Source organism: Podarcis muralis, chromosome Z (assembly GCF_964188315.1).
Source record: "Podarcis muralis chromosome Z, rPodMur119.hap1.1, whole genome shotgun sequence".
NCBI lineage: Eukaryota > Metazoa > Chordata > Lepidosauria > Squamata > Lacertidae > Podarcis > Podarcis muralis.
Genome location: NC_135673.1, coordinates 13,357,202 through 13,372,572, shown reverse-complemented (window position 1 = coordinate 13,372,572; position 15,371 = coordinate 13,357,202). Strand labels below are relative to the sequence as shown.

At 43.4% G+C, this 15,371-nt stretch overlaps 1 protein-coding gene across 4 annotated transcripts in view; it reads left to right on the top strand.

The window, feature by feature from the left end:
• The first annotated feature begins 3,662 nt into the window (after positions 1-3,662).
• Positions 3,663-15,371, top strand: part of LOC114589174 (uncharacterized) — a 35,398-nt gene continuing 23,689 nt past the window's right edge. For 3 of the 4 annotated variants that reach the window (XM_077922367.1, XM_077922366.1, XM_077922365.1), the window contains exons 1-2: positions 3,664-3,971; positions 5,048-5,110. In XM_077922367.1, coding sequence (XP_077778493.1) covers positions 3,829-3,971; positions 5,048-5,110 — 206 coding nt within the window. In that variant the 5' untranslated portion in view covers positions 3,664-3,828. Of the gene's footprint in view, positions 3,972-5,047; positions 5,111-15,371 lie in introns of all 4 variants that reach the window. The other variant, XM_077922368.1, reaches the window with a different exon arrangement.

Sequence of the window (15,371 nt, the reverse complement as noted above, 5' to 3'; positions counted from 1 at the left end):
TCCTTGGAGCACCCCACAATCACCTAACCCTGACTTCTATAAGTTCAGGTCGAGCGTCACAAGCAAGAGACTTTAGCCAGGTGATAGAAACAAAACAGCAGCCAGTAGGCCTGATCTTTCTTGTTGCAACAAGGCTTCCCACTGCCACAGAGACAAAGCAGCCAGAAGCCCCCATCAATGGTTACATCCGTATGTTAAAGTTTCCCATAAAACATCTCAGGATGCATCATCAAGACATCATAGATCTGTCACAGAAAAGGTGTGGTCTCAGGTAGAACCTGAGATCCAGCCATACCCCTGTCACGCAAATATACTCTTTCACACTTACTCCCATTCCAGTACCAAGGAAAGTATTTACAGCTCCTTGGTCCCTGAGTCAAATCAAATACACCCCTCTGTCTTGTCCGGCTTCATCCCACTATAGGATGGATAGGCATTGTGACTGAGGTGGTTGGATATCACTGGCCATGACTCCTTGGGAAGGCCCTGCAGATGTGTCTGTACATCTCGGGGATTATGGTGGGCTCACTCACCCCTCCCCTTATACCTCACTTCCCTGGGTCCTAAGTGCCATTGGAACGGAGAAGATTGATACAATGAGTGATTTCCGATGAATTTCTAAAGTTTTCCCATTGAGCCAGTGCATAAATACATTTATCAGTGAATCGCTCCCAACCCCTTCTTTCCTGCTCTCTAGAGCTGGGACTCATGATTTTACAGCTTTTAAATGGAATTACTTATTGACAAGACACTGGCTTTTTCTGCCATCTATTAATTCCAACTCTGGGGAGTCCAACTCTCCCTCCCACCCCCACACTTTTTCTATGTCATGCTGGAGGAATATGTTGACCTGACTGATATTTTGGGAAATGGTTTGCCCATTTACCCTCTATACAATTGGAGAACTCTCCATTTATAATACTAAACTTGGCATGAGGGTTCCCAGGGTGGGGCTGCAGACCTTGTTGCTGTTTGTATGTTGGGTGCCATTTTGAATCAAGATGGCAGACTGAAATTTCAGTTTGGCATGACTTTGCCCGTTTTGTGGCATATGTTCAGCCACAAGTAGGGATATGATCGCTAGATTCAGCTCAGGAGTGCTCAAGGTGTGTGTGTGGGGGGGGTCTTCATTGATGTTTGGATGTTGGGTGCCATTTTGAATCCTGGACAGTACCTGTGTGTGTGTTATTAGTGTGTGGGGTGTTAGAGGAGAGGTAGTACCTTTGGTGGAGGACACACCATGCTCCTTCGGTGGTAGTTTGTTCTCAGCGAGCCAGCCAGAAAGAAATCATATGGATTAAGTGAAGTTAACTCTTTATTAGAAGAAAAAAGGCCTGCTTGCTCCCTTCATCAGAGCAAGGAGTTAGACGTGCTCTTGTGAGTGAGTCAAGTCTGAGGCCTTCTTCTGACATTAGAGCTGCTGAGGGATAAAAATAATTACACTCTCCACAGTCCCAAACATGGTTAGAAGCCTACAGCTTGCTTTAGTTCTGCACTTGCCGGGTGTGAACAGAGAGCCAAAACAAACCTCTGTCTTACCTTTCTGGCTCTGAGCTGGAGGAAGATGATGCAGGTGCAGAGACAGGGAAAGATATCACACCCTTGTCCTTCATCTTACTCCATCTTCCAGTGGTGCAGCAGGCCCTTTGTAGCAAGGGCATGTTCTGGTGACCACAAATTTTGAATTGGCTACCCAGGTTACAGAAGCTTTACAAGCTCGTTATAAGACATTGTAGAAAAATCAGCAATGCTTCTGTTCACTGATTCCTGGAACTTTCTTGAAATGTAGGCTTCAGCTGCAAACATTACTGGAGCAGTGTGTGGGAATGAAAGGCACACCACTTGTTCAGTGCAAGAATTAACCTCAAGAGATGATCCCAGAGTTGGATTATTTTCTATGACATGTCATGGGTGTTTAGAGTAAGATGCATCACCAAACCTCTTAAATCCCACATTATTTTTGCATTCAGGTACCTCAAAGCGACTTACACAGTAAAGCAACTGAGGGTGTGAACACACTACATTGTCAAAGCACGCAATTCCCCCTCACGACAAAAGAATGTTGGGACTGTGGTCTGTTAAGGGTTTGGGGAACTTGAAGGTGAGAAATGTAATTTAAATTTATGTTGCATATGCAACCAGGTTGCACAAATGCCACACATTTAAAGCACATTCTCCTCAAAGTACCCTGGGCACTTTAGTTTAAAGGTGCTTGGAACTGTAGCTCAGTGAGGGGTACACTATGATTTCCAGGGTTCTTTGGGGGGAAAGATACATGCTTTAAACGTATGATGTGTATGCAGCCAGCCGGGGAACTTAAGTTTAAGGGTGCTGGGAAATGTAGCTCCACGATGAACAAGCTACAATTCCCAGGATCCTTTGGGGGAGGGAAGCATGTACTTTGAATGTGACTTAAGTGACTGGGAAGTCAAGGAGGAGGAACTAAAATGGGTTATGATACACTGGGCCCAACATATTGGACACAATATATATGGAGGAGTGAGAAAGGCTGTGGAAGGAGGACATAAGATTCACTGCATGCTATAATCTTAGAGAAAATGTGATGAAGATGTTATACAGGTGGTACCTAACCCCGGCCAAATTGGCCAAGATGTACAAAAACAGTTCAGATGTTTCTTGGAGAGGGAAAAGTGGGGTTGGTACCTTTATACACATGTGGTGGGAATGCAAGAGGATAAAAGAATTCTGGGATACAATTTCTAAGAAGAAGAAGAAGATGAAGAAGAGTTTGGATATCCCGCTTTGTCACTACCCTAGGGAGTCTCAAAGCGGCTAACATTCTCCTTTCCCTTCCTCCCCCACAACAAACACTGTGAGGTGGGTGAGGCTGAGAGACTTCAGAGAAGTGTGACTGGCCCAAGGTGACCCAGCAGCTGCATGTGGAGAAGCAGGGAAGCGAACCCAGTTCCCCAGGTTACGAGTCCACTGCTCTTAACCACTACACCACACTGGCTCTTTACCCTTTACTCTAAAGTTTAAAAGATCTTCAAACTCTCATTTCCAAAAAAAAAAACCTGAATCCTTCCTGTTAGGTATTATGTCCATGGAAATTAAGAAAAACCACAGACCACTTTTTATGTATGAAACCACAGCAGCCAGGATTTTAATAGCAAGGAATTGGAAAGGTGTTGTTATAAATGCTATAACAGTGATATCATCCCCACAAAAACGGACTGGCAAGCAAAAATGATAGAAGATCTACAACTTGCCAGAACAACAGGGAGAATAAGAGGAAATTCAATACCAAGTGTTAATCAAGATCGGATAACATTTAAGGAAGATCTTAAAAATTAGTGGCGACGTTAATCTCCTGGCAGACCTAGAATGAATCTTGGAATATGGAGAATGTACATAGTAAAAGTTTATGGATATTAAACGAGAACGCTAAATAAGAAGAAAGAAATGTGTTTTGCCAGACCAAGTGTAAATAGCACAATGAGAAGAATCGGAAGGTAGCTACCTGCGCCTTCCTCGCCTTCTCCTCCTTCCCTCGATCTCCTCAGACGCGTCCCTTCTTCGCCCGGCGAGCAGAGGCGCCACCTCATTGGCCAGCCTCGAGCGAGCGTCACCCGCCCTCCCGCCTCCCTCTCCCAGAAACCAGCTTCCCATTGGTCCAGCCGTGTCCCCCTCCCTTTCCGTCAAACTTAAGAGTCCCGCCGCCAAACTCGCGGCAGCAACAGCTGATCGCTCGCTTCCCCGTGGACGCGTTTCTTCCCTCCGCGTGGAAGTTTGGCCCGTTTGGGGACCGCGAATGCCGCCGGCCGCTTTGGCTTGCTAGTTTCGCTTCCGCAGCCCCGCGCTTGCGCCATGGCAGAGAAGTTGCAGCCGCGCGCTTTGCGGCTCTCGCCTCCCGGCTTGGGCTTAGCCGAGGGGCGCGGGGAGCGAGGGGCCGTCAGGATGTCGGGGGACATGGATGAAGAAGACGAGGCCTTCCAGCTTCCGACGGGAGGGTGAGAATGCGGCGCCTCTCTGCGTGGGGGGAGATGCGGGGTGTGCGGGTGTCTTTGGGTCCGCGTGAGGGGGCGGGGCTGTGTGAGGGGACCATAGCTGTATGTGGGGCTGGGGCTGCATGTGGGTTTGGGCCAGCATGTGGGACTGGGGTGGGTGTGAGGCTGGGACTGTATGTGGTTCTGGGGCTGCATGTCGTTCTGGGGCTGTATGTGGGGCTGGGGCAGCATGTGCGTCTGGGGCTGCATGTGGGGCTGGGACTGTATGTGGGGCTGGGGCAGCATGTGGGACTAGAGCTGTATGTGGGGCTGGGGCAGCATGTGGGACTAGAGCTGTATGTGGGGCTGGGGCAGCATGTGGGGTTGGGGCAGCATGTGGGGCTGGGTGGGTGTGGGGCTGGGACTGTATGTGGTTCTGGGGCTGCATGTCGTTCTGGGGCTGTATTTGGGGCTGGGGCTGTATGTGGGTCTGGGGCTGCATGTGGGGCTGGGACTGTATGTGGGGCTGGGGCAGCATGTGGGACTAGAGCTGTATGTGGGGCTGGGGCAGCATGTGGGACTAGAGTTGTATGTGGGGCTGGGGCAGCATGTGGGACTAGAGCTGTATGTGGGGCTGGGGCAGCATGTGGGACTAGAGCTGTATGTGGGGTTGGGGAAGCATTTGGGACTAGAGCTGTATGTGGGGCTGGGGCAGCATGTGGGTCTAGAGCTGCATGTGGGGCTGGGGCAGCATGTGGGACTAGAGCTGTATGTGGGGCTGGGGTGGGTGTGGTGCTGGGACTGCATGTGCTTCTGGGGCTGTATGTGGTTCTGGGGCTGTATGTGGGGCTGGGGCAGTACGTGGTTCTGGGGCTGCATGTGGGGCTGGGGCAGCATGTGGTACTAGAGCTGTATGTGGGGCTGGGGTGGGTGTGTGCAGGCTTGCGAAGGGTGATTCCTAGCATATGCAGAGAGCTTTGTCTGCAAATACGTGCTGTTAGGCGCTGAGAGAGAGGCGAAGTTCAGCAGAGCTAGGCGTCTTTGAGCCAGCAAGGTTCCTTATCTCTCTTTTTCCTTCTTTCTGTCTCTCTGCCTCACAGCGTTGCTTGTGAGGATGAGGACATGGATGAAGAAGACGAGGCCTTCCAGCTTCCGACGGGAGGGTGAGAATGCGGCGCCTCTCTGCGTGGGGGGAGATGCAGGGTGTGCGGGTGTCTTTGGGTCGGCGTGAGGGGGCGGGGCTGTGTGAGGGGACCATAGCTGTATGTGGGTCTGGGGCTGCATGTGGGGCTGGGGCAGACTGTGGGGCTGGGGCTGTATGTGGGTCTGGGGCAGCATGTGGGTCTGGGGCTGTATGTGGGGCTGGGACTGTATGTGGGGCTAGGGCAGCATGTGGGGCTGAGGTGGGTGTGGGGCTGGGACCGTATGTGGTTCTGGGGCTGCATGTGGGGCTGGGACTGTATGTGGGGCTGGGGCAGCATGTGGGACTAGAGCTGTATGTGCGGCTGGAGCAGCATGTGGGGTTGGGGCAGCATGTGGGGCTGGGGTGGGTGTGGGGCTGGGACTGTATGTGGTTCTGGGGCTGCATGTGGTTCTGGGGCTGTATGTGGTTCTGGGGTTGCATGTCGTTCTGGGGCTGTATGTGGGTCTGGGGCTGCATGTGGGACTAGAGCTGTATGTGGGTCTGGGGCTGCATGTGGGGCTAGGGCTACATGTAGTTCTGGGGCTGCATGTGGGGCTGGGGTGGGGGGTGCAGGCTTGCAAAGGGTGATTCCGAGCACATGCAGAGGGGTTTGTCTGCAAATATGTGCTGTTAGGCGCTACAATCCAGAGGGCCAAAGGAACCCCACACCTTTTGTATAGTGAGGGAATATATTATGTTTTAGTAGTGGTTTGGGACTAGGAAGTTTGGCCCAAGGGTTAATGGGGAAAGGAGGATTATTCTTAAAAAGCAAGACACTGCAAATTGTGGACAAGATGGATTGTTTCAAGAAGTGGCAGAGAGATATTTCTAGATTTATCTGGCAGGGCAAAAAGCCCAGAATAAAATTTAAGATATTGACTGATGCAAAAGAAAGGGGGGGATTTGCACTGCCAGATTTTAAACTTTACTATGAATCAGCAGCTTTCTGCTGGTTAAAAGATTGGCTACTTCTTGAGAACACAGACATTTTGGATTTAGAAGGGTTTAATAATACGTTTGGGTGGCATGCATATTTGTGGTACGACAGGGTCAAAGCTCACAAAGCTTTTAAAAACCATATTGTCAGGAAAGCACTGTTTAATGTCTGGATAAGATATAAGGATTTGCTTGAAAAGAAATGGAGGCAAAAGCCGTGAAAAAACTTAATATGGAGTCTAAATGGCCGAAATACTGGGAAATCGTGGAACAAGAGGGTGACAAATTCAAATTACAGAGTTATGAGAAATTGAAAGATAAAGTGCGAGACTGGCTTCACTATCATCAAATAATGGAGGTGTTTAAGTTAGATAAGAAAAATGGTTTCCAGGTGGAAAAATCGAAATTGGAGACAGAATTGTTGGAGCCCAAAACTAAAAATTTGTCAAAAATGTATAACTTGCTGTTGGAATGGAATACACAGGATGAAACAGTTAAATCAGCTATGATCAAGTGGGCACAAGATATTGGTCATAGCATTATGTTTGAAGACTGGGAACGGTTATGGACCACCGGTATAAAATTTGCGGCATGTAATGCCTTAAAAGAAAATATTATGAAAATGATTTATAGGTGGTACATGACCCCAGTCAAGCTTGCAAAAATTTACCACTTGTCTGATAATAAGTGTTGGAAATGTAAAGAGACTGAAGGTACATTCTTTCACCTTTGGTGGACGTGCCCAAGGATTAAGGCTTTCTGGGAGAGGATTTATAATGAAATGAAAAAGTTATTTAAATATACATTTCTGAAGAAACCAGAGGCCTTTCTCCTGGGTATGGTCGGCCAATTGGTGACAAAGAAGGATAGAACATTTTTTATGTATGCTACAAGAGCAGCAAGAATACTCATCGCAAAGTATTGGAAGACAGAAGAATTACCCACCGTGGAAGAATGGCAGATGAACGTTATAGACTATATGGGACTGGCAGAAATGACCGGCAGAATCCGAGACCAGGGAAAAGAGTCGGCGGAAGAAGATTGGAAGATATTTAAAGACTATCTTAAGAAATATTGTAAAATTGTTGAATGTTAGGACAACGTTGATTCTGAAATTAAGTGGTTGTTTGCTGTAACGATTATGTAAATATGAAAAGAAAGGTCAAAGATTTTAATAGAAACTAGGGGAAGGATTTGCTGAAGAGAACTGATCAGAGAGTAGAATGCAGTAAGGGGAGGTACGAGGAGGTCGGGAAAGTAAGTTTCATGAACATAAGGGAAGGAAATTATACCTGTGGTCTTGTCTTTTTTTTTTCTTTTTTTTTGATGTATGCATTTTTTGGTCTTTTTTTCTTTTTTCTTTTTTTGTGATTTTTTGTAATTTTGTTATTTTTATGTTACACTAACTTTTGAAAAAACCAATAAATATTTAAAAAAATAAAATAAAAAGCAAGACTTATTTGGGGGTAGACTCCACTGAATTCAACTGAACTTCCCCATGAAGTTTGCTGATTTGCATACAAATGCCTGTTGCATGCCTGACTTCCGGGTTAGCGCCATCGGTAATGGCGGATTCCCTCTGTCTCTGAGGGACCAGCTCCACGGGATCGGGTCTGACCGCTGCAGCAAAGCGGGGACCCCTCTAAAAATCACAGGCAGGGGAAGCCTGTGAACGTGGGACTCAGCGGGCACCTTCAGCGCCCCCCCAATCTGCGAAGGAACCCTTTTTTTTTGGGCTCCGGAGCGAAGCGGGGTGAGTGGCGCAGTGCTGTGAGTGGACTGCTTCTTCCGCGGAGCGAAGCTGCACAGCCGTTATTGGAGAGTGCTGACTTTTTCCTGGGACAATTTGGCTACAAAAAGCAACTACCCCTGAGTAGGAAAAAATTGGATTTAAACGAAGGAAAAGAGCTAATTCGGCACCGAAACGGGGAGGTATAAACAGGAAGTCCGCCTTCCGTTTCTTGTATATAGATCAAAGCAAAGAGACTGTAAGCTAAAACTGTGAAAGACGTCTTTAAAAGGACTCAAATCCTAACGTCAAACAGGAGATTTCCCCTCCGGATTGCAAGAGAGGAGGGGGAAAGGTTTGAACTGTATTTCCTTGCAAAAAAGAGAGGAAAGGAAGCTAAAATCCACCGCTTAGACCCTGGGAATGGACTGCCTTTAGACAATGAGAATGCCGTACTGTGAAAGGCACTATTGGTAAATAGAGTGCTTTTGACAGCTAACTTTGCAAAAGAGATACAGTGTTTCTGGCTGACTTCTCCTGGTTTTAAAGTAACTTTAAAGTAACTGGAATTGAAACTGTCATTTTTTGGTGAATTGGGGGACTTAAAAAGTTTTTTTTTTTTTAAAGTTACAAGATTGACTGTTACTGTGTCCCCCTAGAGGAAGTTGGATATTGTTACAAAAACAACTGGGCCAGGGGAATTTTCCACTTCATAACAAATCCTAGCTGTGGGACTGACCTTGGACTTAATCTAGTGTTATGGCAGATGGAAAAGAAAAGTCAGAGTTGCTCCAAGAGAAAACAATGAGGTCTGGTAAATCCTTTCATACAGATATTGGGCTACAGAGAAGAGCATCAGCATCTGGCTCTTCTGGAACACCTGGACCATCAGGGGCCGCACCTGTACAAGCGAAGTCAAAAGGAATGTCGTCTGAGGATGTTTTAGCTCTGGCACTAGGGAGAATTAATGAATCTTTGGAAAATTTAACCAAACAAGTAGCTGAAACAAACAAACAGGTAGCTGAAACAAACAAACAAACAAACAAGTAGCTGAAGCATCAGTTAAAATTGACCAAAACACTACAAGCATAAATAACTTGGGACAGAAGGTGAATACCAATACAGAGACTATTGAGAAATTGCTTCAGGAATCTACTCAGACTCGAAAGACAGCTGAAGAAGCAAAGGAAATAGCAACTGCCACTGAAGAGAAGATACCACCGATACACAGGCAACTTGACGACTACAGGTTGATGTTTTCTATGATTGAATTGAAGGAGAAACAAACGAATTTGAGGATCAGGGCTGTACCTGAACTTGAGAAAGATAACTTGACTGACTTTCTTACGAAGGAATTTGCAGACTTCTGGCAACTAGACTTGGGGAAGGAAGAATTTAAGATAGTGAGTGCATTCAGGCTTGGAAGAGGAGGAAAGAACAAGGTGAGAGACTGCCTCATTACCCTTCGAACAAAAGAGGAGAGAGACAGAATCTTGAATCTGCATTTCCGAAAGACCTTGGAAATTCATCAGTCAAGTGTGGAGATATTTAAGGACATTCCGAAACATCTTTTGGATCTCAGGTTTAACTACGGAGACCTGGTCGCTTTGCTGAGAAGTAACAGAATCATTTTTAGGTGGGAATTCCCTCAAGGCCTGTCTTTTAAATACAAAGGGAGAAAGATAAAAATAAGATCACCTGACGACAAAGATAGATTTTTGAAAGATCACGGAGAAGACTTACAGAAAGAAGCGGAATCTGGAGAAGAGCCAAGAGCACTGGAAAGAGGAATCTTAGACATAGCAAACTTATCTTTTGGTTTGCATGGTTCAGAGACAGTGACACCACTGACAGAACAAGAACAAGCACTTGGCGCAGTTTGAGGAAAATAAAGTAACTACATTATGGCTCTGCAACTACTAAGTTGGAATTGTAACGGTCTAAACTCTCCCCGGAAAAGGGAAAATGTCTTTCACTTACTGAAAAAGGAACAATTGGACTTGATTTGCCTACAGGAAACACATGTGATAAGGCTACATAGAAAAGTATTGATTAACAAAAGACTGAGACAGGAGTTTATTTCATCTGACAAAGTTAAAAAAGAGGAGTAGTGATCTACTCAAAGGAGAGATTATCACCGAAATTTATTTTTAAAGATGACCAATGAAGATTTGTGGCAATTGAAATTCAAATTTAAGGAGAGAAATTCTTGATAGTAGGAGTTTATGCACCGAATGAGGGGAAATCTGAATTCTTTAAAAAGTTGCATGAGACCTTAATGGACTACATGGATTATAACTTGATTTTGATGGGAGATATGAACGGAGTGGTATCTACAGATATGGATAAGGCACAAAGACAGGTAGTCACCAAGGATGGTAGACTACCGAAAACTTTCTTTGAGATGACAGATAATCTGGACTTAGTTGATATCTGGAGAACAAAGAATCCCTTGGGTAGAGAGGGAACTTTCTTTTCTGAAGCCAAAATGACATGGACCAGCATGACCAAATATGAATAACTAGAAGAATGGCACCAAAGATAAAGAAGGCGGAAATTTGTCCAAGAACTTGCTCCAACCATAATGCTGTGAAGATGGAGATGAAACTAATATCAACTGGCTCTTTTAGATGGAGGATGAATGACACCTTATTTAGAGATGAAAATGTGATTAAGAAGGCCCAAAAAACTATCAGAGACTATTTTGAGATAAATATGAACACTAATGTTGAAAAAAGAGTTATCTGGGTCGCAAGCAAAGCCGTTATGAGAGGGTTCTTGATACAACAGAATGCAATAAAGAAGAGAAGTCTAAATGAGAAGAAAGACACAATTTTGGAGAAAATAAAAGAAAGTGAGAAGAAATTGAGAGCAAAACCAAAGTCGCAAGAGATTCTGAGAGAAATAAAGTTATATCAAGTACAATATATGAAAATGATGAATCAAGAAATAGAATGGAAAATTAAACAAATGAGACAAAAGACATTTGAATCAGCTAACAAATGTGGGAAATTGTTGGCTTGGCAAATGAAAAAAAGACAAAAATTAAATACTATTACATATTTAGAAGTGGAAGGAAAAAACATACAGAACCCAGCCGAGATTAAAAATTGTTTCCAGAGGTACTTTAAACAATTATACACACAAGGGCCACTGAAAGAAGCTGATATAGATCGATTTTTGAAGATAAATGGATTACAAAAAATTTCTCAAGAAAATAAATTAATGTTGAATTACAAAATATCTGAACAGGAAATAGAAGGTGCCATTCAGAACATGCAATTAGGCAAATCTCCAGGACCAGATGGACTGACTTCAAGATATTACAGAACTTTAAAAGAATGGTTAGTACAACCTTTAAAGGAAGTCTGTAATGAAATATTGGAAGGGAAAAAGGCACCAGAGTCGTGGAAAGAAGCGTACATTACACTTATACCGAAAACAGAAACTGAAAAAACCCAGCTTAAGAACTACTGCCCCATATCATTACTCAATGTGGATTACAAAATTTTTGCAGATATTTTGGCCAAGAGATTAAAAAAAGTGTTGATGGAAGAGATTCATAAAGACCAAGCAGGCGTTCTTCCGGGTAGACATTTGTCTGACAATTTGAGGAATATAATTAACATCTTGGAAAAGCTAGAAGTGAATATTAATACTAAGGCAGTTTTGATATTTGTGGACGCGGAGAAAGCCTTTGACAACATTTCTTGGAGTTTTATGAAGAAGAACCTTCAGGGGATGGGGGTGGGAGAAGGATTTGGAAATGGTATAAGTGCAATTTACTCTGAGCAAAAGGCTAAGTTAATTGTTAATAACGAGGTTACAGAGGAATTTAAGATAGAAAAAGAAACACGACAAGGTTGCCCAATTTCTCCATTGCTTTTTATATCAGCCCTGGAGGTTTTGCTGAATATGATTAGAAGGGACCAGTTGGTTAAAGGTGTACAAGTCGGAGCTAAACAGTATAAACTGAGAGCATTTGCAGACAATCTACTACTGACATTACAGGAGCCAGAATCTAGTACCAAAAGAGTTTTGGAACTGATTCAAGATTTTGGCCAGGTTGCAGGATTTAAATTGAATAAACTAAAAACAAAGGTTTTAGAGAAAAATTTAACAGCGATTGAAAGAGAGAGGTTTCAGAATGTGACAGGTTTAACAGTGGTTAAGAAGTGAAATACCTGGGGATTAACATGACAGCTAAAAATGGGAATTTATTTAAAGACAATTATGAAAAATGCTAGACGGAAGTGAAAAAAGATTTAGAAATCTGGTCAAATTTGAAGCTTTCATTGTTAGGCCGTATTGCTGCTATAAAGATGAATGTATTGCCAAGAATGTTATTTTTGTTTCAAACATTGCAAATTTTGGACAAAATAGATTGTTTCAAGAAGTGGCAGAGAGATATTTCTAGATTTGTCTGGCAGGGCAAGAAGCCCAGAATAAAATTTAAAATATTAACAGATGCAAAGGAAAGGGGTGGATTTGCCCTGCCAGACCTTAAACTTTATTATGAATCAGCAGCTTTCTGCTGGTTGAAAGAATGGCTACTCCTTGAAAACACAGACATTTTGGATCTGGAAGGTTTTAATAATGTATTTAGATGGCATGCATATCTGTGGTATGACAAGGTCAAAGCACATAAAGCATTTAAAAACCATATTGTCAGGAAAGCACTGTTTAATGTCTGGATAAGATATAAGGATTTGCTTGAAAATAAAACCCCAAGGTGGTTGTCACCGATGGAAGCGAAGGCTCAGAAAAAACTCAATATAGAGGCCAAATGGCCGAAATATTGGGAAATTTTGGAACAAGTGGGAGACAAACTGAAATTGCAGAGTTATGAAAAATTAAAAAACAAAGTGCGAGATTGGCTTCATTATTATCAAATAATGGAGGCATACAATTTGGACAAAAAAATTGGATTCCAGGTGGAAAAATCAAAATTGGAAACAGAACTGTTAGATCCCAAAACTAAGACTTTGTCAAGAATGTATAACTTGCTGTTGAAATGGAATACGCAGGATGAAACGGTGAAATCTGCTAAGATTAAGTGGTCTCAAGATGTTGGACATAACATTATGATGGCTGACTGGGAACAGTTATGGACCACAGGTATGAAGTTTACGGCATGTAATGCCTTAAGAGAGAATATTATGAAAATGATATACAAGTGGTACATGACTCCAGTCAAGCTTGCAAAAACCTATCATCTGCCCGATAATAAGTGTTGGAAATGTAAAGAAACTGAAGGTACATTCTTTCACCTTTAGTGGACATGCCCAAGGATTAAGGCTTTCTGGGAGATGATATATAATGAAATGAAAAAGGTATTTAAATATACCTTCTTGAAGAAACCAGAGGCCTTTCTCCTGGGCATCGTAGGCCAATTGGTGCCAAAAACGGATAGAACTTTCTTTATGTATGCCACGACAGCAGCAAGAATACTTATTGCAAAGTATTGGAAGACAGAAGAATTACCCACCCTGGAAGAATGGCAGATGAAGGTGATGGACTATATGGAACTGGCAGAAATGACCGGCAGAATCCGAGACCAGGGAGAAGAGTCGGTGGAAGAAGATTGGAAGAAATTTAAAGACTATCTACAGAAATATTGTAAAATTAATGAATGTTAGAATGATGTTGGATAAAATGTTAAGTGGTTTTTAGCTATAACGCTATAAGGAATATGAAAAAATGGATTATTAACAGGTAAAAATTTAATGGTATAATATTTTAAGATTAAAGACTAGGATAAACAAAGAGGGAAAGGATTTGCTGAACTAATAAATTGAATTGGAATACAAAAAAGGGAGGTGTGAGGAGGTCTGGGAAACAAGCAAATGAAAAATAAGTGATGGAAAGATGGAATTGTTTTTTAACTATTTTTATTTTGTATTTTGTAGTTTTCTTTTTCCTTTTTTCATTCTGTAAAATTCCAATAAATATCTTTAAAAAAAACAACAAATGCCTGTTGCCTGTGCTGTGGTGAAATATTTTCCCTTTTCCTAATTCTAGCTTTCTGTTTCCACTTCTTCTGTGCTGATGTTACACTGAGAGAGAGTCACAAAGTGAGCTTCATCTCCAAGTGAGGATCTGAACCCAGATCTCCCAGGTCACAATTTGGAATTCTAACTCCTGCCCTAAAGTGGGTGCCAGTAACAGGACTGAATGGAGGTGTTTTGGGGTCTTAGATTCCTTTTACAAAAGGAACCCTAAGAAAGATTTCTAGTGCCCTTTACACTGTGACATTTTAGGTGTTCAAAATAAAGGCACTGCACTGCTGCTTTTGGCAACACTGGCAGTGAGCAGAGGTCAGAGTGACATATAGCCAGTGGGAGTTCTAGTTCAGAAATTTATGGAGAACTGCAGATGCCCCCCCCCCCAATATTCAAAATATAGTCCGGCCCCCCACAAGGTTTGGGGGACAATGGACTGCCCCCCTGCTTAAAAAGTTTGCTGACCCCTGACCTATGTCTTCCCAGAATGTCACTCTCCCCAGAAGGGGAAGCCAAGCTCACAATCTCTGTTCTGCTCGCTTCTTTTGGGAGCCCCTCAAACATGCATGTTGCCACTTGTGGTTTTTCTCTAGCTGGAATCCTAGAGGAACTGCTTAGGGATGATACAGGATGGATTTTCGTATCTCTCACAAGGTCATGCAGCCATTCCAGAGGATTGCTGTTGTGCAAACGCAGAATTGCCTTTGGAAACCTTAGCTGTTTAATTCACTTACTTTGCTGATGCTTCAGGATGGAAAAGAGAGGGGAGGGGTAATGACACGAGAAAACAGCAGCCAACATTGAATGGGTGGGAGCTGGAGAACCGACTGGGGCACTTCAACAGCGATGTCAGACCCAGGGCGAACAGAGTACCTTTGGCAGGCAGTCCACGGGTTTGTTTCATCCGGACCAGCTGTTTGGGGTGCTGTCAGGCATTTAAAATGGGCACTTCACCCCTTGGATATTTTTGCTTGCTGTTCAGTATAGCATGGAGTTTGGGGCTAAGTCTGTAAATTTAATGTTTGAAGATACTTGGTCTTAGTGTTTATTCGTTTGTTTTAATCTGCAAGTTTCTAGCTCTCAGGAGTGCAGGGAAGTGGGCTAGGATGTGGGGTAACTGGTATGTTTCTGCTCCTAGAACAAACCTGAGATGAGATACTTCTGAATGTCTGTAGGGAAAACCACTTGTGTTCAGCCAGGTTTATTCCCTCTCCCCACATTCCTGGCTATGAATCTTCCTGTGTGGGGAAAGGGTAAACTGCAAGGGCAGGGCTTGTATCTTTGCAATAATGGATTCCTTTAAATTTTTGTTTTGTTTACTAGGTTCTATAAAAGCTTGGGTGCACTAATTTGGCAGAAGTCTTTTCAGTTTTAGGGACTTTGTAGTTTAGTAAAAGCAAGTAAGAGATAATGTGATAGAAGTTTATCAAATTAGGCATGGCATGGAGAAAGTGGATAGGGAACAATTTCTCTCCCTCTTGTGAACATCTGATGAAGCTGAATGTTGGAAGACCTTCAGGAAAGGCAAAAGAAAGTACTTTCTCACACCATGCACAGTTAAACTACAGAACTGT